At 35.4% G+C, this 21141-nt stretch overlaps 2 protein-coding genes and 1 pseudogene across 2 annotated transcripts; all 3 read left to right on the top strand.

Annotated features, from left to right (window-relative positions):
- Window positions 1-1605: 1605 nt before the first annotated feature.
- Window positions 1606-2400, top strand: LOC113343562 (zinc finger protein ZAT8-like). The gene has a single exon (XM_026587717.1). The coding sequence runs from the start codon at window positions 1702-1704 to the stop codon at window positions 2311-2313; it is 612 nt and encodes a 203-aa protein (XP_026443502.1). The 5' UTR covers window positions 1606-1701; the 3' UTR covers window positions 2314-2400.
- Window positions 2401-13680: 11280 nt separating this feature from the next.
- On the top strand, window positions 13681-14265 carry LOC113343486 (zinc finger protein ZAT12-like). The gene has a single exon (XM_026587651.1). It carries the CDS (start codon window positions 13681-13683, stop codon window positions 14263-14265), a length of 585 nt encoding a protein of 194 aa, XP_026443436.1.
- Window positions 14266-16622: 2357 nt separating this feature from the next.
- LOC113343485 lies at window positions 16623-17952 on the top strand (annotated as a pseudogene).
- Window positions 17953-21141: the final 3189 nt, after the last annotated feature.

The raw sequence follows: 21141 nt of genomic DNA, 5'->3' as shown, positions 1-21141 counted from the left end.
CATAAAAATCCAAGGTGACCAAACTTGTGGTATAAAAACTCCATTCAAATGTTCGGACCCATTAAAACTCCATCTTAAACAAAATTGATATAAAAACCCCAAAATTTTAAAAATTAATACAAAAACTAAAAACCCCAAATTTCAAAATTTGTTTCATCAGATTATATGATGTTTCATCAAATTTTATTTTGGTTTCGTCAAATTCTTTGGGGGTTTTTGTGTTACTTTTGTTTGGATGGGGTTTTTGTGTTGCGTTTTTTGTGAATGGATAGTGACGCTTTTGGGGATATAACTCGCGGACCGTTTGTTTTATTAGTTAAATAATCAGTGGAACCTAACCCTTATTAGTTTATATTATAAAAATCACTACTGGGACCCTAAAATATCAGATTTATTCATTTTACTCTTGTTTCCCATAATGCAAAAACGTGCTAGTTCATCCACGTGGCTCAAAAAAAAAGTTGATTTCCATAGGAATTGTCCTTAGATCTTACTAAAACATTGTTAAATAACAAGATTATGTAGAAAATTTGTATCCAGTCTCATAAATGCCCTATAAGTGGCTGATCACCCGGATACTCCTGGTTCAGATGTATGAACCGAGTTACTCCTGGTTCAGATGTATGAACCGAATTAAACCTTTAAATGACCTGACATCTGACTCGAGACTATTCAGACCCGAGCAAAATTTAGATCCGAAATCATACCTAGACAAACAAGGTGTTAGGCCAGCTAATTTAGTTCCGGTTTATATTTCCAAGTACAGATACACATAAACGTTTTATCAGGAGAAAAAAATAATTAAAAAATAAATAAAAATCAAGGTACTATAACTAACCACTATCCAACTTGAGTCTCAAAGAGTACACTGCATCAACTTATTTGCTTGTTTACTTGACCGTAAAAGCTAACGAGTGTTCGTTGATTGGTGAATGAATTCACGGAAATCTCAGATTAATTTCATTTCACTTTCGTACTTTAGCAAGACTAAATCAGTCACAAATTAAAATATCGTAAATATTGATTTGTTCCAAGACTTTCATGTTAAGGAGACACATCAATACGTCATCATGTCAAGAGTATCAGCTATCGAAAGGGATGTGTTGATGCTAACTTGCAGATCGTATCGGTTAAGTTGTCGTGTTAATAGCGTGTGCCGTGTTGAGACAAAAAGTGACCATACTTTTAGTACTCAAGTCAAGACTTACGAGGATAGATAGATTATTTTTCTGATCGAAACAAGAATAATAGTATGTTGCAACCAATACCGTGTGGTCCGAGTAAAACTATCTTGAGATTATCTTCCATGCTAAGTTAATGCCAATCAAGTCTCTCTTCTTGTTTGTTTCCTTTAGTTTATTCAACAAAACTGCCCCCTTTCATACCACAAATATTTTTCTAAAGAACTATAGAAGTTCGCTTCCAACTAGACACCTTCTCTACCACACTAGCTAGCTTACTAGTCAAATACACTGCAATTAGCATTAGCTAGACAGGCTCTCTTACGTGTATATACTTCGTCACTCACCAAGAAAATCCCGCAACAACAAGTCTTATATAAACCTTGAACCGTGGGTTTTTTCATCATTCATTAGACAACAATTTTACACTTCTTTAGCTGCAAAAACCAAAATATTTTTTCATAGAATCCGATTTTCCTTTAAAACTTAATGCATCCATCTCTTCTTCTGTTACAAAGACATGATGGGTAATAAGAGAAGTGGAGGAGAAATGGAAGACATCAGCATAGGAGAGGTCGATCCTCGCCCTGTGGTTCAGAAACAGGAAACATCAATGAGTAGCCGAAGTCGGGTTTACAAGTGCAAAACATGTAATAGACAATTTCCGTCATTTCAAGCACTTGGAGGACACCGAGCCAGTCACAAGAAACCTAGATTAGTAAACCAAATATCATCAGACAGTCCTAGTAGCCAACAGCAAATGAGAAAACCAAAGACTCATGCATGTTCAATTTGCGGTCTAGAGTTTGCCGTCGGACAGGCTTTAGGTGGTCATATGAGAAAGCATAGAGCTACCCTGATAGATACTTCTCCAACAACAGAAGCAGCCGCAGCGACAACAACAGAATTGTCATCTTCTTCATCTGATATTACTAATAGTACTACTCATGAAAAGCAGCCACTAATACCCGAAGTAAGAAAATCAAATAATAGGATATTGAGTTTGGATTTGGATTTGAACTTATCCACTTTTCCTACAACTACTATGTGTAGTAATGATTTTGAATTCTCCACTCTTGTAGCACCACACAAACAAACTTCTGTACCACCTATGATTTATAGTTTTATTTGATTGTACATATACTATGATCGAAACCTAGATATTACATAGTCATCAATTTTTATGTCAATGTTGATGCAGCGACTATTTTGTTTACCACTTCTTGAACCTTTATCTTCATTGTTAATTTTTTTTTTATCGACCACATTTGTTCTCAGTCAATTAGATAACTGTCAAGCTGATCTTTACAGACTTGAAATCTCACATGAATAGGTGACCCCTCCATTTCATACTCTCCAAGAGACAACTAATTAAGCCTGCAGTCATTGATAATGACTCAATGATGCGCCATACAAATACATATCATCAGTTACAAGATAAGCGACTGTCATCCACACCAAATTGACTTGACCTCCAATAACAAGTCTTACACTCTCTTGTCACGAGAAGTACATGTACGGTTACGTACAAGCACAAATTTCCTAAACAAACAAATTAGTAGATATATGTCATATCTAGAATTCTTAGACTAATATGAAGTCAGTTAATACCAAATAGTGACTGAATCACATATACTGCGGTGCTTACATCCCTTTCTCGTGTTAATATATTTCATTTTCTTTCTACTATGCACGCACTTTGTTCACATTGATCGAACTACTGCTTCCAAGATCGAAATCACCGGATATTTTCTATGCTGTTCATGTCAAAGTAAATATACATATCCATCGATAAGAAATTCTATACAAATTCTTCGAGCTTTTTATCAGAACGGCCTGTTTCTGGTCACTTTTAATGCATTCGGCAATCTTTGTATCTGTAAGTATTCCAATAAACAATAAACCACGCATATCTATTCCGTTGGGTTTGGATGTTACATTCCAGGGTTGCAACACGAGTAGTCCATATCTTTAACTATGATGATGACTTGAAAATATACAATACTCATATAACCTATCAAATCAAACTATGAAGAGTAAAGGCCGTGTACAACTAGACAGAAGAATAATCTTAAGATTCTTAACCAAGACAAAATAGTACCATTAATAATAATAAATACGGTCACATTTATTCCGTCAATTGCCAAGAAAATTTCCTACATGACTTGTTCAGATTCTTCAAAGAATATGGTTATGCTATTCGTGTTGCACTTTGGTTGGAGTTACAATTTATATTGATATTGAGTTTAGACATTTGTGAGATGTTGGAGAAAATTAACAAGTTAGATTTTATCCAATACTATGTACCAAACGCCCAATTATATGGGTATATGGCAAAGATGTTGCAATTCGAATCAACACCATACTGTGTCTAGTGAAATCAGATATAAATTCAAAGTCATGTACTTGGGTACGTAGTGCATTTTCGTGTACAAGACACTTATTGCACAGCTGTTTGGAAAGTCACCATTTTACATAATTCGTCACCTACGGATAAGAGTATATCTTGAAGAGTCACCTACGGATAAAAGTATATCTTGAAGAGTATATCTGAAGAGTCACCTACGGATAAAAGTATATCTTGAAGAGTCAAAAGTATATCTCGAAGAGTCTGTAGTTGCAGGAAATCCCATAACACACCCCTTATGATATTTTCTAGATCTAAGTCTATGATCATAGTTAAAATAAAGATTAAAGTGTTAGAATTGTAAAATAAGACACAAGATTTACGTGGTTCGGTCAGTGTGATCTACATCAATGGGGCCAGGGTTCACTATGATTGTTGAGATTACATTTGGATTACATTGAGACTCCATTAATAAGTATTTGGAGCTCTAAGTTGGTGAAGGAATAAGATGCTAAATAAAATAATAATCCTCCTCTCTCTCTCTCTCTTGCCTTTCTCTTTATATATGTATTTACATAGTGAATGACAGCTAAGAGATCCTTTATTTTCAGAATCTTTATGCGATACACTCGCTCATGTACACTCACTTGTTCTCGCACAGACTATTCTTCGCATAGATCTTCACACTTTACTCGTGAATTTGCTGACATCATCCAGTGCGTCATCTCAACCTTGTTGTGTGCGATCTCCCTCGTTTAAGTTATATAGTCTTCACTTCGCATGCTTACTAACATGTGTGATATTTCACTCCTACATTTTGCCTCTTTTTTCTTGAATATTGCTTGAAGAGCGATCTTCAAGGAAAAATACACTTTGTTGTAATTGTTGGAGCGGGGTGCGTGATGTTGGAGTAGTCTTTAATCTTTGTTGATGAAGGAACTACGCGAAAGAATACTTTTCTTGAAAAGTACGTACTTGCCTCTATTCTTTTGTGAAGTTCTGAATCTTTGAGAAGTATATATGAATTATCATTCCTTGAAGTATGTTAAGTATGAAGTATCCTTGAAGAAGTATAGAAGTACTAATCCTCGAAATATAAGAAGTATTGCGAACTAATCATGCGAAATTATTGCTACATGTTCTCTGCCTCATGTTGTGATGTAATGCAAATAAGAATGTAGATTAGAATTCAACATTTCTTTTTTCAAAAATTTTCATTTATGTGCAAGTTCAAATCGTTTTTGTTTGTTTTGATTTCTTTTCAATGACTTGTTTCGTCTCATTTGATAAATATCTTCCATGGAAATGATCCTAATGAGGTCTTATGCAGCCTTTGTAAAGGTCTTACTAGCCTGTCCGTGAGGTCTTATTTTGCCCCCTACTTCTCTCCATGTTAAATACCATATCATTTGAAGCAAAGCAAATATTCAAGAGAAAATATAAATAATTGAAATCTGCGAGATTTTTCTCGATTTTTTGTAATTGTGAAATCTTTTTAATTGTGCGATTGTATCACGTTGTAGTAAATTGAATAAAAAATCTTTTATTTTCTGTAAAAGTAAAATGTTCTAGGAAAGTGGTACTTAGCTTTTATGCGAGTTGCTGTTAAAATGTATGAACTTCGCAAGTTTCCTCACAACCACATTCCACTATAACTATAATCAATATTAGGTAATCATCATTAAACTCTTCATTGATTATCAAGCCTTAAGTCGGTTTACAAGATGGATACAAGTATTACAATAATCTTACTTGCTCCTAGATTTACTTTCTCTCTCCTGATTTCTTATCTAACACTCACTCAAAGAATCCCCTCACAAGTAATAACCTCTCCTCTTTATATAAGATCTTACATAGTGGATGACAGCTAAGAGATCTTTTATTTTCGGAATCTCTATGCGATACACTCGCTCATATACAATCGCTCGTTCTCGCACAGACTATACGTCGCACAGATCTTCACACTTTACTCGTGACTTTGCTGACATCATCCGGTGCGTCATCTCAACCTTGATGTGTGCGATCTCCCTCGTTTAAGTTATATAGTCTTTACTTTGCATGCCTACTAACATGTGCGATATTTCCCTCCTACATTTTGCCTCTTTCTCATTTCGCTTATTCTACAGATTGAGCGATATGAGAAACTTCCACCCTATATTATCGCATATGCTTTTCTTTTCACATTTTACTTTTCCGAGAATTTTCCGGAATCCAAGTTTATGTATTTACACGTGTTGATTTTCTTCCTTTTTACTGGTTCAATCGTTTGCAACCGGTCATATTCTTTTACCTATTTATTGATTCTTCGTGGAAAATAATCATTTCCTCTTTCTTTCATCGTCTGCAGCTACACTTTTCTTTTATTCTCTTTCTTGCTGTTTTTCTTCCTTTTTGCTGCTGCTGCTGCTGTTTTATTTCTGCTATCTGCTACTATTTTATCATCATGAATCCCGAATCAAAGTTTGTTTTCTTCTATCATGATTTATTGATTACAACTTTTACTTTTGGCTAACCCAATTCCCATGCTGTTGCAGGAAAAGTTCTTCTCTAAGTGCTCTTAGAATAACCTCTAAATCTTCTTATAGTGTCGAGAGTAAAGAATCGCATAAGAGGAAGGCTTCACATAACAAAGAAGTAAGAAATACCCAATTTTTTTAAAACAATATTGTTGCCTCTATTTATTATCTATTTTGTTTTCGCAGACTTCCAATTCTGAGATGGGTGATGCCAAAGAACCTAAAACTAAGAAATCTCGCAAGCTTACTGTGATTAATTCGAACCTCTCTATTCTTGATTTTAATGTCGGAGATGTCACCCCTATAACAACAGTTCAACCTTTGCACACAAATTCTTCTGTTACTCCTGTAACAACTCAAACTCCTGAAGCTAATATTTTTATTTCTCCAGTTCAAGCTTCTGATGTGAATGCCTCTATTACTTTTGAAGAACTTTTTACTGAAAAGGAACCTGCTGCTGATCAAGGGGTAAAGGGTGCTTCTACTATTGCCTCTGCGAATGTATTGAATGTGGATCAAACTTCCTCTTCTTTCATCAATATCGATTTTCAACCAAACCCTGCTGATTTGTCTATCCCTACAGATTTCTCCATGCCTTACTCTTCTATGTCTATTCCTTCTTCTTCATCTTCTCATTTTTTACTAAATTCCCTTTCTCTGAGTAAGAAATCTTTGGATAGTGTGAAGTCTGCTTCTCAAGCTCTATCTGATATTATGAATTCTGCTCAATCTTTAACCAATGTTCCTTGAAAACTTCGCATATGTTCAGCTTTGAGTAAGCTTATGTGCGAATTCCCTTCTGATAAAGCTACAAGGAATGAGATCCTATCTCAAATTGATCCTAGTTTCCACGTTGCTCTATATGTCTTGGTAACTATCTCTCATATATTAACTTTATCTTCTTTCATGTTATTTTAATTATGACTTCTTAATCTCTTAATTTTATCTTCTTTCTTCTTTAGGACTCTCATCGTCGCATGATTTTAGCTGAAGGGCATTTTGAATATAGTTGTTCCCAGCTGGAACTTTGGCAACAGAATGCTTCTTTAGAAAAGGAAGTCACTAGACTAAAAGGGGAACTCCAGGACGTGCAAAAGTTGAGAGGAGAACTCGAAGTTGTGAATGTTGATGCCGAGAATCTTCGTAGTGAAAATTGAAATCCTAGAGGTATTTATCATCATATCAAAATTTCTTGTTGTACCCTATTATACATTTCTTCCCCTTTCTATATTTTTGTAAATTTCTCCATGCATTTATTAAGATTTAAACCAGAAGCGAATATGGGAAAGATATAATTTTCAATATCTTGCTGAGGATACCCAAGCGAATAACAAGAAGTTGCAGACTCAACTAGATCGATTATCTAACCATCATTCATATTCACTTGATCAGATTAACAATTTAACCCATGAAAATAATCTTCTCATTCAAGAAATAGAAGAATTAAATAATCAAATATCCCACTTTTCTAAATTGTCATGCGAAGCTGATCTGGTACATGAAACTTTATCAGAAGAAAATCGTATTCTTTCTAAGGAGAAGCGTTCTTTCTTGAAGAAGGAAGCGATGTTTTCGCACCAATATTCAATTCTTCATGAAATAAACGAGAACCAGGCGCGAACTCTTCGCTCGTTAAAGGAGCTGTATGAAACATCGTTTAAGGAGTTAAAGTCCCAGAATGAAAAAATTATCCAAAGTAAAATAAATCTGACTGTGAAGAAGAATCAGCTTCAAGAACAATATGATCATCTAAAGCATTCCCACGATGTCCTTAAGAAAAAGAATAAGTCTCTCTATGATGACGAAAAGAATATTCGATCCCGTCTTCGCGGTTCAGTTGGTGATGAGTTTGACAAGACTATGGAAAATATGAAGGATAATACCCTTGCTCTTTCTAACTTCTGCGAAGGTAGTCAACTATAGTTGACTGCCTCATTATTCTTTATTCATTTCTTCGCATCTTGTTGATGTAAATTTTTATTTAATATTGTTTATTACTCTTCGCAGATTCTGAAATATTGCATCAATCCACTGTTACCCAATTGAGATTTGATTTATCCAAGGATCGCAAAGAATGTACGAACCTGGAGCTTTCTCTTTATGCTTCTCGTGGCAGAGCACGAAGAAGACTCGCATATCAACAAATTTTTTTGGAGAGCAATGCTAGAAACCTTGAAAGAGGAGATATTCGCAAGGCTCATGCCAATTCTCAATCTGTAAACAATGGAATTATTCTAAGCAACTCTCTTCCTGCAGTAAAGCTCCCTTCTCTTACCATAGGCGAAGATGAAGAATATCCCGAAGCAGACAGTGATTATGACTTTGTGAGTGATGATAAAAGAGAGCAAGAGTGTGAAGAAGATCATCTTGAGAAGGACAAGCCTGTGAGCGAAAACAATGATGAAATTGAGGATCCTAGGCCCAGTATGGATGCTGAAAAGTCCTTGGTTGAGAAAAATGTCGTTGTTGAGCATTCTTAATTTTCTTTTCATCCAGATTTCATTTCTTTGTTTCGATGTATTTATGTTTTAAACTTGTTTGTTACAAGAAAGATAATATCTTGTTACTTTAATTCCCATACTTGCCTCTTATTATATTTCATGTATGAAACAAGTGTGCAGTATTATGTCTTTGAGTTACCGGCAAAACGATAATAAGCTTATATAATTTTTCTTATGAGGTCTTATTTTTTCTTCCTATGTAAAGATATTAGCTTGCCTTATTTCTGTGCGACGAGATCGCAGGCACTCTTTACATTGTAGTGTATCGACCCATTGATCTCGTCTTACCTTTTTCTTGTATTATCACCTCTTCAGGTTTTATTACATAAATATGACAAGTCTTAATACTCCCGTGAGTAAAAAGTCTCATGACATTTACGTCTTTTGACACAATTCAGCTCCCTAATGGAGGGTTCCGTCCTTATCTTCCCCTCTGATTTCCCCTTCAAGGAAGCTTACCTCTAACGGGTTAAGGTTATGGCTCTTCCCATCCGGTAATCTAACAACCAGTTGATTTCGCAGTCTCGCATACACTACCGATGAGGCTTATGGTTGCGAGACTGCACCCTAAGTGGGGTATCTTGCGACCGAGTGCATCATAGTCAGGACTTGTCAAGAGTGGAAAGGTACGTTCCAGACGCCCCGGGCACTCTTGACTCAACCGGGTACCTCGGCGCCCTGATCGAGTTTCTGAACTCCTTGAGAGAGACTTTCTCACCTTAGGCTCTCAATCTAAGATTATTATCTTAGACTGAAAAGTTAAGGTATCTCTCCCGGATGGGAATTTTCGTTTATTCTCACCCCAAATCTCCACAACTCAAGTTCCAGGGTCGGTGTTGCTTTCCCTTGAGTCATGCTTTCTAGGTTTCTCCGACTATGACGTGCGATAAGTCTTATTTTTATATATTCTTTTGCCTCTTACATGTATGCAAACTAGGTTGCACGCCACATTCGGATTCCTAGTCTATCTGATAATAAATATCATTTTTGTTGCCTTATATCAAGGTCTTTTTTTGCTTTTAAGAAAAATTTCTTAATTTTGAATGAAATATGCGCATTCATTTATTATATTCGATGTTACATCCTTGCTTAACTTTGTATCTGTGCAATTTATCTCGCAATCTTCTATGGATAATACTTTTATAAGTATATCCTATTCCAAGGTCGATCTAGTTTACAACATGTATCTCTTCCCTCTGGATCCATTAACTGATAAGCTCCATTTCCAAATACTCGTTTTATTATATAAGGTCCATCCCGCTTCTTTTTTAACTTCCCATCTCCTCCTTTCTGGTAAATTGGAATTTCGCGTAACACTAATTCACCTGGATGAAACTCTCTTATTTTAACACGCTTGTTGTATTCTCGGGCTAGTCTTCTTTGATAATTTTCCATATGTTGTGAAGCGACTTCTCTTGTTTCTTCTAGATCATCAAGTTTTGTTAAAATTAGATCTGCGCCTAGATTCTTCTCCCAGGCTTCTTTCTTTGTAGTAGGAATAATGACTTATGTTGGTAACACTGCCTCTACCCCATATGTCAAACAGAAAGGTGACATTCCTGTTGCTTCCCTCCTTGTTGTTCTGTAAGCCCATGCGACATTATGCACTTGTTCGCACCACCCTTTATTATGCCCCTCTAACTTCTTCTTCAAAGTCTCTGCGATCGTTTTGTTTGTTGCCTCTACTTGTCCGTTGCTTTGTGGGTATAAAGGAGTAGATTTTCCACTTTGAATTTTGAACGTATTAAGCAACATTTCTATATTCGAGAACATCGGCGATTAAACACGGCATAGCTTTGAGTTCTTCTTCAACAAAAGGGATTCAGGGCATCCGGGTTTTTCGTTCTTCATATACAAGATTAAGGGCTAATCACTCCTCTTTTTTTGGAGCATCTCTTGTAATAGAAGACAAACATTCAAAATGGTCGGAATTGATTCCGGATTATACCATCTTTTCTCTCTACTTTTCATGCAAAAATTGGGTACCTTTGCGGTATATTGCTCTTTCTCTTCGCGAATTACATGTAATTGGTATCTTTATTTGTATTTGGGTTTTAAGTTTCTTGTATTTTGATGTTCCTTTTCTTGTAAATAATCATGTAATCACCTTTTTGGATTGAATGAAATGTGGTCTGATAGTTCATCAAAAATAAATAAAATAAAATTTATTTTATTTCTTTTACAAAAATCAGTCTGGCTATGTCAATCAAGAATAATTAAAAAAGAAAATTCTTTGATAGGATTTTTTTTTACTGATCATATTACACCCTCCCTCATTTTGTATGTTTGTTGAAATAAATCGGAGATGGATCAAAAGGTTATTTTCCAGATAAAATTCAGTGGCGGACCCATATGGGTGGGAACTAGTGATCCCATCCGACTCCATGTTCTAAGAGAACTTTTATCTATAAATAGATTCACCCCATTTAAACCGATTATTGTATCCTACTAATAGAAATATCATGGGTAAGTGATAAGTGCGACCCCATTGAATGAAATTCCTAGCTCTACCATTGATAAAATTAGTACCCTGTAGAAATTCTTTATCAAATAAACTAGATAACAGCTATTTTTTTTTTATTTGTGAAAATGAATTGATGTTACAATCTCAAAAATATTATATATTAATTCAAATTTGATCGAGCTTATGCTTTTTTTGTTTGGTCGTCAAATATAATATAAACACGATAAAATAATTTTTCTAGCAAGATTTAATTTCATTAATTACTCTCAAATCATCTGCATTTTAAACCAACTTTAAATTTTTTTTGTAGTATCAAACTTTCAGTTTCAGAAGTTCTTATACATCCACTCTAACAAGATTTCGAAACCTAATTAAATATAATCGTTAATTAGATATATTTTCTAGAGATAGCTCTATGTTAATCACATATCATGTCGTTATGGCATGAGTTATTTCTAGTTACTTACAATAAACTCACAACCATTACCATCACATTCAATATCAAAACACTAACCAATAACAAATATCAAAGAAAAAAAGAAGACAAACAACAAACGATTTAAAAACATATACATCATGCACTCGGCTGTACCCAGGCCAAAACCTGGTTCATGTCAGTTGGTCTTCCTCGTTCCTTATTAGTTTCATTCCCCGATGACACAACATTGCAGAATTTGACATGGAAGGTAGAGTTAGCTTATCTCCCTTGCGACATAATAAGTCCATCTATCCGCTTAGCCTCCCTTGGTTGGTTCCTCATGAGACCTGCCGGTAGGCTAGCACGACAACCTGTTCAACTAATATGGTGGTATATTGTTGGAACTTTGCTTGTTGGTCTTCCAACTAGTTTCTTGTAATAATATTCTTTATCTAATAATAGAAGAAATTTTTAAAAATCTTCTCTCCTAAAGACCTTGATAAAATTTGCTCTCACATTGTACGGTAATGGAACCGTCGCTTCCCATTAGTCGGAATAGGCCTTTTCCAGTGTAGAAGATATGGTGAGGACACTTGGCCAGGATATTAAAAATAGGGTTAAATTTTGTTTATGTCAAGTATTTAACCGTCCGTTAGTAATGCCGTCAACAAAAAGTAAGGTGGACAACACTTCCGTTAGAGTTTTAATCTAATTAATTTTCTTACACCGTGTTAACACCAAATGTTTAACTGTACTTAGTAACGCCGTCTAAGGCGGACAATACTTCCGTCAAAAATTTTGTTTTGGAAAAGGAAAACTTAACTTACCTTGTTTAGAGTTTTATGGAAGTCCAAACTCGACTTGGAAGTCACATACCTAATGTATTGGGACTCTTTTCTCCAAATGAATACATTTAGGGGGAAAAAAACCCACATATTTCACATATATTTTATATGAAAATAAAACGAAAAAATAAAATAAAATTTTTATCTTTTCTCTACCTATTTAATGTATTCGCCCCGCTGCGTCAAATTATAAATGCATCACCATGCGCACAACAAATCAGAAAAAATAAAAATACTCCGTAACACGGGCACCAACCCAGTTAAAATAATAATTATATCCCAACCAGATCCAACCATATGTTAACGGGCACAAAATCGACGCACCGCCCAAACACCTATACTGATACCAGTACCATGTTTATTTTTTATCCACCACGATTGTTCTTAACAGACTTGGAAGCACACAAGAATAAATAAGAAACCTGAAGTCTTTCTTTTTTCGAGAAGAAACCTGAAGTCATTGATGATGACTCAATCCTCTGTCGTCATACACGTATACGTGATATGTGTGTATCATCTTTAGACATTAAGCAATTGTCATGCACACCTAATTGACTAATAGAAAGACTTCACTAGTCTCTTGTGCCAAGAAGTATATCTTCAAGCAAAAATCACGTTAGATTTCCTATTCAAATCAATTAGTAGGTAAATGTCATATCTAAAAATCAATCTCAGACTAATATGAAGTCAACTAATACCTGCCAGTGACTACATACCGCGGTGCTTATTCCTTTTAATTGGTATTATTTTCATTTTCCCATCTTTCTACTAGATATGCACTTGAATGTCTGCAAAAAGTTCGAAACAAAATGTTCCCTTACTGTGAAATTAAAATTAAGTACAAGTGGAATCCATATCAGCAGTCACTCTTTTATATTTCTGTTCTTATTACATATTCTTTGCACTGCGTCTGGATGTCTCGTTCCAGGGTTTAGCAAGAAAAAGGAACAGACAGCAGTCGAAACACTAGTAGTCCATATCTTTGACTATAATGATGACTTAATCAAATCAAACTAGGCAGAGTAAATTAGTCCATGTACGACTAAAGAACAACTAACTAGCCGGAAGAATAATCTAAACCAAGACAAAATAGTACTACTAATAAATACTGTCACATTTATTTCGTCACTTGCCAATAAAATCCCTACGTCACTTGTTTTGATTCTTCAAAACTATAATGTTATTTCTCAGTCATTTACCAGACAACAAACTGTAATGATCTGCTGACTCAAACTGTAATATATAAATGATACCAATACGGAATGTATTGAACCTACAATTATTTACCCAAATATTAGTTTTTCACTAAAATTCACAAGGATTAAAAACAGAAAACAATACAATGCTATATTACATGATGAGTAATAAAAGAAGTAGAGGAGAAATGGAAGAGATGAGTACAGAAAACATGGCGATGTTTTTAATGCTACTATCAAGTGGCCGAGAAGAGGCCGATTATCAATCTGCAGTTCAGCCACTGACAACATCAAAGATTAGCCAAAATCGTGTTTACGAGTGCAAAACATGCAATAGGAAGTTTCCATCATTCCAAGCACTTGGAGGACACCGAGCAAGTCACAAGAAACCCAGATTAGAGGAATCTGTATTTTCGGGTACCCAGAGCATTAACGATAACCAACAGCAAAAGAAGAAACCAAAGACTCATGAATGTTCTATTTGCGGTTTAGAGTTTTCCGTTGGACAAGCTTTAGGTGGTCATATGAGAAAACATAGGGCAGTAGTGTCACCAGAGGCAACACCAACGGCAACAATGGGATTATCATCCTCTTCATCTGATACTACTACTTACAAACAACAGCCGCTACAATTAGTGAAAAGATCAAATAGTAGGAGATTACTGAGTTTGAATTTAGATTTGAGCTTAACCTCTCTTCCTACCACTATAACGGACAGTAATGAGTTTGAATTCTCCACTCTTGTAGAACCACACAAACAGATTTCTGTACCACCCATGATTTATTATTTTATTTGATTGTATATTGTTGTGATCAAAATCCAGATTTTAAACAGAATTCATTCTTGTAATATTTTTCTTCTTATCATTTTGTATGCACATGTTGATACTATTTTACCACATCTTGAACTTTTTTGTTCGGTTCTTAAATTCCGCGAGCCTAACTATTTTGAAACTGGCTTAGAAGGTTTTGTCTACTTCACAGTTCACAGAATCACAAATCCTTTGAATTACTTAAAACATGTCCACTTCACAGTTCAGAGAATCACAAATCCTGGAAATCTAGGAAATGTAAGGCTATTCTCTACACTCTCGCTCACACAGAATCGAGGACAAATAAGACCCTTGTGATCACAAACAGTATCCTAACTTGGTTCAACAATTTTTTAACGGGCTAAACATAATCCGCACACCACCTCACCACCCACGGATACCATGTTTATTTTTTAGCCACCGGGATTGCTCTCTACAGACTTGAAATCTCACATGAATAGATAACCCCATTAAAAACCTCCATTTCATAATCTCCAAGAGATAACCAAACCTGCCATCATTGATGACGACTCAATTACATATGCGTCATACTTACATACGTAATATTTGTGTATCATCAATTAAAAAAGACAAGGGATTGTCATGCACACCTAATTGACTTGCTCTTCAATTGGAAGACTTAACTTTCTCAGTCTCAGTCTCTTGAGAAGTAAGAACAAATCATGTTAAATTTCCAATCCAAACAAATTAGTAGTTACATATCGGTCATCTCAGTCTATGAAGTCATATCTAGATTAATATGAAGTCATCTCAGACTAATATGAAGTCAACTGATACCTATCAGTAACTGAATCATATACATTTCCTTGCTTACGTCCTTTTAATTGGTATTGTTTTCATTTTCCCGTCTTTCCACTAGGCACACACTTGTACTTCAATATCTGCAGAAAGTTTGAAATAAAATGCTTCCTTATATTTGTTGACATTGATCGAACCACTGGGTAGGATCACCGGAATTTTGATGTCCCTAAGTCGACGTAAAGTGAAATTAAGATCCAGTGGAATCCTCTCTCTTTTGTTTTTCTAGTCATATTATATTTATTGCACTGGGTCTCTGGATGTTTCGTTCCAGAGTTTAAGCAAGAAAAAGGAACAAACAGCAGTCGCAACACGAGTAGTCCATCGACTATAATGATGACTTAGATCAAATCAAACTAGGCAGAGTAAAGTCCGCATACGATTACAAGAACAACTAGACGGAAAAATAATCCTAACCAAGAAAAAATAGTACTACTAATAAATTCTTTAACATTTATTTCGTCACTGGCCGAGAATATCCCTACGTGACTTGACCTACAAACTCAAACTGTAATCATGATACCAATCATGGAATGTATTGAATCTGAAATCGATCAGCTAAATTTTAGTTTTTCACTAATATTAATATGAAAAACTAATAGTAATCTGAAATTCAGTAGAAATGAAAACAGAATACAGTACAATATTATATAGTCTCCTTTACGTACTTCCTTCATGTATTTTTGAAGCCATATCTGATAGCATGTTGATGACTCTAAGGTGTCTTTTCCCAAAGTCTTTTAGCTTTCGCCAATATCTCAAAGCATATCCTAGCGCTAGAAAGTAACATGGAAGCATACAGACCATGCTATTCAATGTATTCATTTTCAATGCCTTCACCTATGATGCAATTAACAGAAGATTTATTGTTATTAGTATGAGAAATCCACTACTTCATTTCCTTTTCAATTAGAAAATCATAACTAGACTAGTACTACTTCTTGAATGCTCATCTTCTTGCAAATAAAAATTCCTCATTTAATGAACGTATGACTATGTTGATGTTTTAGCACTTCAAAATCAATCAAATATACCTCAAGACATAAAACTAAATCAATGTAAAACTTAGTACAAAATGAAATTTACAACTATATATATTCCAGGTTTGTAGTATATCTCTATACCATGAAGATTAAGTGATTAACCTACTCGGGTAGAAACATTAAATGTTGATGTTATCACGATCAAGAATGAGTGACTAACCTACTTGTGAACCACCAGCTTATACAATTGCCTAATTAGATTTGATCAAGTCAGCAGAAGAAGAGAAACCCAGCTGGAGAACTTTCCCGTACCTCGCCCATTCACAACCTAGCTGCAGCTACCCGTCCGAGGTAAGAAAGGAAAAAAGAAAATCGGCGGGCCAATCAAACAAAGACCTATAATAAAACGGAAAGGAGAATTTGAGACAAAATAGGAGAACTTATCAGAAAGCTTGCACATATAAAAGAATTCCTCCTCAAACAGCAGCAGCAGCAAAGAAAAAAATTTAAGTAAAGGAGAATAATACCATGACTTAAATGATGGTTCGTCAGCGGTGTAGTTATATACCTCAATTAGATGTTAGTGGTGCTGAAATACATGGGAATTTGGAGAACAAGGATCCTGCAATTTTGTTACCTAATCAGTCTGATGATATATCACATCTGGCTTTGGATTTGGAGGATCTCTGATCAAGTTGATTTATTTCTCGAGACATGAGGAGGAGAATTAATTGGTGGATGCTAATAATCAAAAGACAACTCCTCCGGATGAGACCCTGCAGGGAGTTTCTAATAATAACATAAGCAGCAGCATCTTTCCTGTTCCCGCCTTCCCGGAGGAAGGCTTTATTTCATGAAGTTTGAATCTTGGAATATTGACAAGTGCATACAATTTATCCAATCCAAGCAGCTTCACCGTAGTGATTCACAGAATAATAATGTGATAATCAAGGCAACAGGTGGCGGAGCATATGCGTTTGCGGACCTCTTCAAAGATAAGTTTGGAGTTGTTCTTGACAAGGAAGATGAAATGGATTGCCTAGTAGCTGGAGCAAACTTTTTGCTCAAGGCAATCCGGTATGAAGTTTTCACGCACATAGAAGGGAAAAAAGAATTTGTACAGATGGACCAAAAGGTTTTATTCCCTTATCTTCTTGTTAATATTGGTTCTGGTGTTAGCATTATTAAGGTGAATGGAGAGGGATCTTTCAAGCGGGTTAACGGGTCGCATGTCGGAGGTGGTACTTATTGTGGTATGGGAATGATAATGACAGGTTGCGAAAAGCTTTGATGATTTGATAGAACTTAGCAAGAGGGGAGATAATAAAACATTAGACTTGCTTGTTGGAGACATATATGGTGGTATGGACTATTCTAAGATCGGACTTTCCGCATCGACATTTGTTTCTAGCTTTGGGAAGGTAATGTCTGGAAAAAAAAGCCTAAAGACTGCAGACCTGAAGACATATCCCTGTCTCCGTTACGTATGATTTCATACAACATTGCCAATATTGCCTACTCAACCGCACGCGAATATGGAGTTAAGCGTATCTATTTTGGGGGACTTTTCATTAGGGGCAATGCTTATACAATGAACACGAAATCATATGCTGTTCGATACTGGTTCAAAGGTGCAGCAGAGGCTATGTTTTTGCGTCACGAGGGGTTTCTAGGAGCTTTGTGTTAGGGTTCCGACCCTAAACTCGTTATAAACCCATGGGTAGAACTCAACTCGAAAACTGGTTAACTAGATGAGGGAATCCATTGATTTATAAACTACCAGTTAAGCCCCATCTAACCAATGTGGGACTAGAATCCCAACACTTTGGGTGCATTCTTGAGTTATGAAAAGCATGGGGTCAACCAATGAAACCCAAACGCACATGGATCTAAATTAGTAATTATTCTTGTGCATTTTCGACTTCTTTTTATTCTGGTTGATTTTTCCGTAAGTTCTTTATTGAAACCAAACTATTCGTATGTGATATTATTGCAGCAGTAAAGTACAAATAACCCTCATTCACTAGGTTCCTTGTAACTTTTGTTTTCGGATGATGAAGACTGGGACTCTTTTCAGTAGACCGCATTAGAATTTCGCCACTCTGTGTAAGGCCTAACGGCTCAAACGGTTCCCTCTTCACAGGCAATTCCTACCTGAGTTGCATTAATACATTGTATTTCAGAAACCTCGTGATTGTGAATCCGAGCTAAATATGGTCGATGGGGTAAGAGTTTTCCATGTTCTACATACTCGAGTATACCTCAAAATATATTCAGTTTGTCAACGAGATAGAATGTTGATTGTGCATAAAATCTACTTGTATGTAGTCGCCTAGTCGATTTCCCTTGCCTGTGGTTTTTCAATTGAACCATTTTTTAGGGACCATGGTTTTTTTGGGGACCATGGTCTTATTATGCCAACCTCCCTATACTTAGAAGGGGTGTCTTAAAGTTGGGTAAATAGACATTTACCCTTTACTTTAATTTAAATTAAAACTAACCTAATAACTATATAAATCCAATCATGTATATCTAATCTAAATGAATCTATTAACCAAAATCAAAATCAAAAACAAAAACAGGGAGTAATCGAAAATTTTTAATTTTGAAACAAAAAAATTATTCTCTTCTTCTTCTCTCTTTCCTTGACGTTCCTTGTTTGATCGAAAAATGAGTATTAATCATCAAATGAATTGAAAATGGAAGTTGCAGAGAGACGTTCGGCAATGAATTATGCGAAAAACTTTATCGAACTAACCGAATCTAATGGAAATGATGAACATGAAGAACAGTTTGGCTATTTCGCAAAACAAATTTCCCAACCGAACCTTAGTTAGGTTAGTAGCAAAAAACATTTCCCAACCGAACCCTAATAGTTCGGTTAGTAGAGAAAAACATTTTCCAACCGAACCTAGTAGTTCGGTTAGTTGCAAAAAACATTTCCCAACCGAACCTTAATTCGGTTATTTCGCAAAATATTTCCCAACGGGACCTAATAGTTTGGTTAGTTGCAAAAAACATTTCCCAACCGAACCTAATAGTTCGGTTAGTTGCTAAAAACATTTCCCAACCGATCCTAATAGTTCGGTTAGTTGCAAAAAACATTTTCCAAACCGAACTATTTAATGGTCACACCAAATATATAGTTCGGTTTGATCGCAAGGAAAAATTTCAAATTTTTGTAACCGAACTTCTTACTATAGCTAATGATACTAATCACTGAGTTCGTTTGTGGTCATACATTTGGATAAACGAACCCAAAAAAAATTTAAAATTTCTCGCAAATAAAATTTTCCATCTTTTTATAATAGAACTTCTTAATGGTAACTAATCATTATTAATCATGCTAATCACTAATCATTCTAATCATTAATTAATAACTAACTGATTATTAAACTAACACATCTAATTAAGGAGGGTAAGTTTGGTATTAAGATAAACATTTAGATAAGGGGTGACTTAGGACTATTTATAATGTCTTGTTTAAAATAGAATCATGGTCCCCAAGAAATGGTTCGTTCTTTTCAATTGTAAACGGAGGCCCATAAATGTTTTTCTCCACTGTCCAAATGCTCAAGCCCATATCTTGTTTTGCTGTTCTATCTCTCTCCTTCTCCTATTTTGGAGGTAAAACCGTAGAAGACCCGCAGGTAGTGAAATTTTTATTTTCATTTTTAAAAAAAAAATTTAAGATGGAAAATCTTGGGTCTCCTCCTGATTAGACCTATCCCCCTGAACCTTCCCCGGAGAAACTCCAGCACCTGGTCTGAACTAAATTTATAAGTTTTTTTCTTTTTTGAAAAAGGATTACATTTATAAGTTGCTATGGGAATTCACCTCTAAGCATCTCCAATGGAAAAAAGGGTTATGAGAGCATTAGCATCCTCATACCACAATGTGGATCGAGCTTTCGTCAACTCTGGCAAGGAAAAAGAGGGCATACAGTGGTACGAATTATAGGAATTACTATGGCCTATAGTAGACAGCAGTGGGTTCATAGGCTGTCAACTTCTTTCCCCTGAGAAGAACGGTATATCATTCAAGCTAGCCCATTTGACCAACGGATTGGGTTCACAGTTTGGATCCACCCAGCAGTTAGTTACAATGAAACCCAAACGCGTATGGATCTGAATCAGTAATATTCTAGCTAACTATCTTTCACTATCTATTTTATTCTCCACTAATCACCAGGGTAACAACGTTAATTCTATAACAATAACCTTAGATATTATCCATAATTTATCATTCGTACAATAACTAATCAAAGCTCACCTACAATTAATTGGTGTATTATGGATATATCGTATTTCCTTCCGTTCTTACCCCGGTTGGTGATTAGATGATGCCTAACGACTGATTATTTCTTCACTACGATGGACATTCACATCAAAGGACAAAAATTATGTATCTTTCTGGATTAATTAGTAAACGTAATCTCTTACGAACGCAGCGCACTACAATACCTAAGAAAAACACTAACTGAAAATGAAGTTTTTACGTGAAACACGAACTTCTTAGCGTGTAAACATCCGCTTCAAGCTTATCGTAACTGTTCGACATTTTACATACATATAATAAAAAGATTAAATCCAAATCGCCAATGGGTTCGAATGTACAAAGATCTTTCATCGATTAGGTAAGTGAAGTTCCTAGAGACAAAACCGTAAGAGATTCCACGGCGAAAAATAAAAATAAATGATCAAGTTGACGAATCCTGCCAAGAGCATTCAGTTAAGGATGGGTTAGTTTATTTGATCATTTAATTTGTTGATTTGCTAGTCAATGTTCAGTGTGTATTGGACGAAAGGTTTAGTTTATAATAATTGAGATTGCGCCTTTTTAACGGTGCCATTAATTAAAGGTAATCCATGCTTAATTAAGTTCAAAAGAATACAGTGCACAAAGAGATCAGTCTTAATCTGCTGTGTGAACCTAAACCAGTATAATGCAAATCTCTAGGCTCTACCTATATGAACCGGAAAGTAGCCTAGTGGTGGCCTGAATTAATTTAATAAGTCTGTCTACGCAAATCATTTATGGGTTAGGTTTAACTAACAAA

This window comes from Papaver somniferum, unplaced genomic scaffold (genome assembly GCF_003573695.1).
Source record: "Papaver somniferum cultivar HN1 unplaced genomic scaffold, ASM357369v1 unplaced-scaffold_6, whole genome shotgun sequence".
Classification (NCBI taxonomy): Eukaryota; Viridiplantae; Streptophyta; class Magnoliopsida; order Ranunculales; family Papaveraceae; genus Papaver; species Papaver somniferum.
This window is presented reverse-complemented; position numbering and strand designations above follow the sequence as displayed.

Excerpts from the sequence above, each read along its gene's own strand:
- LOC113343562 (XM_026587717.1), top strand. The coding sequence starts at position 1,702 with ATGATGGGTAATAAGAGAAGTGGAGGAGAAATGGAAGACATCAGCATA.
- LOC113343486 (XM_026587651.1), top strand. The coding sequence starts at position 13,681 with ATGGCGATGTTTTTAATGCTACTATCAAGTGGCCGAGAAGAGGCCGAT.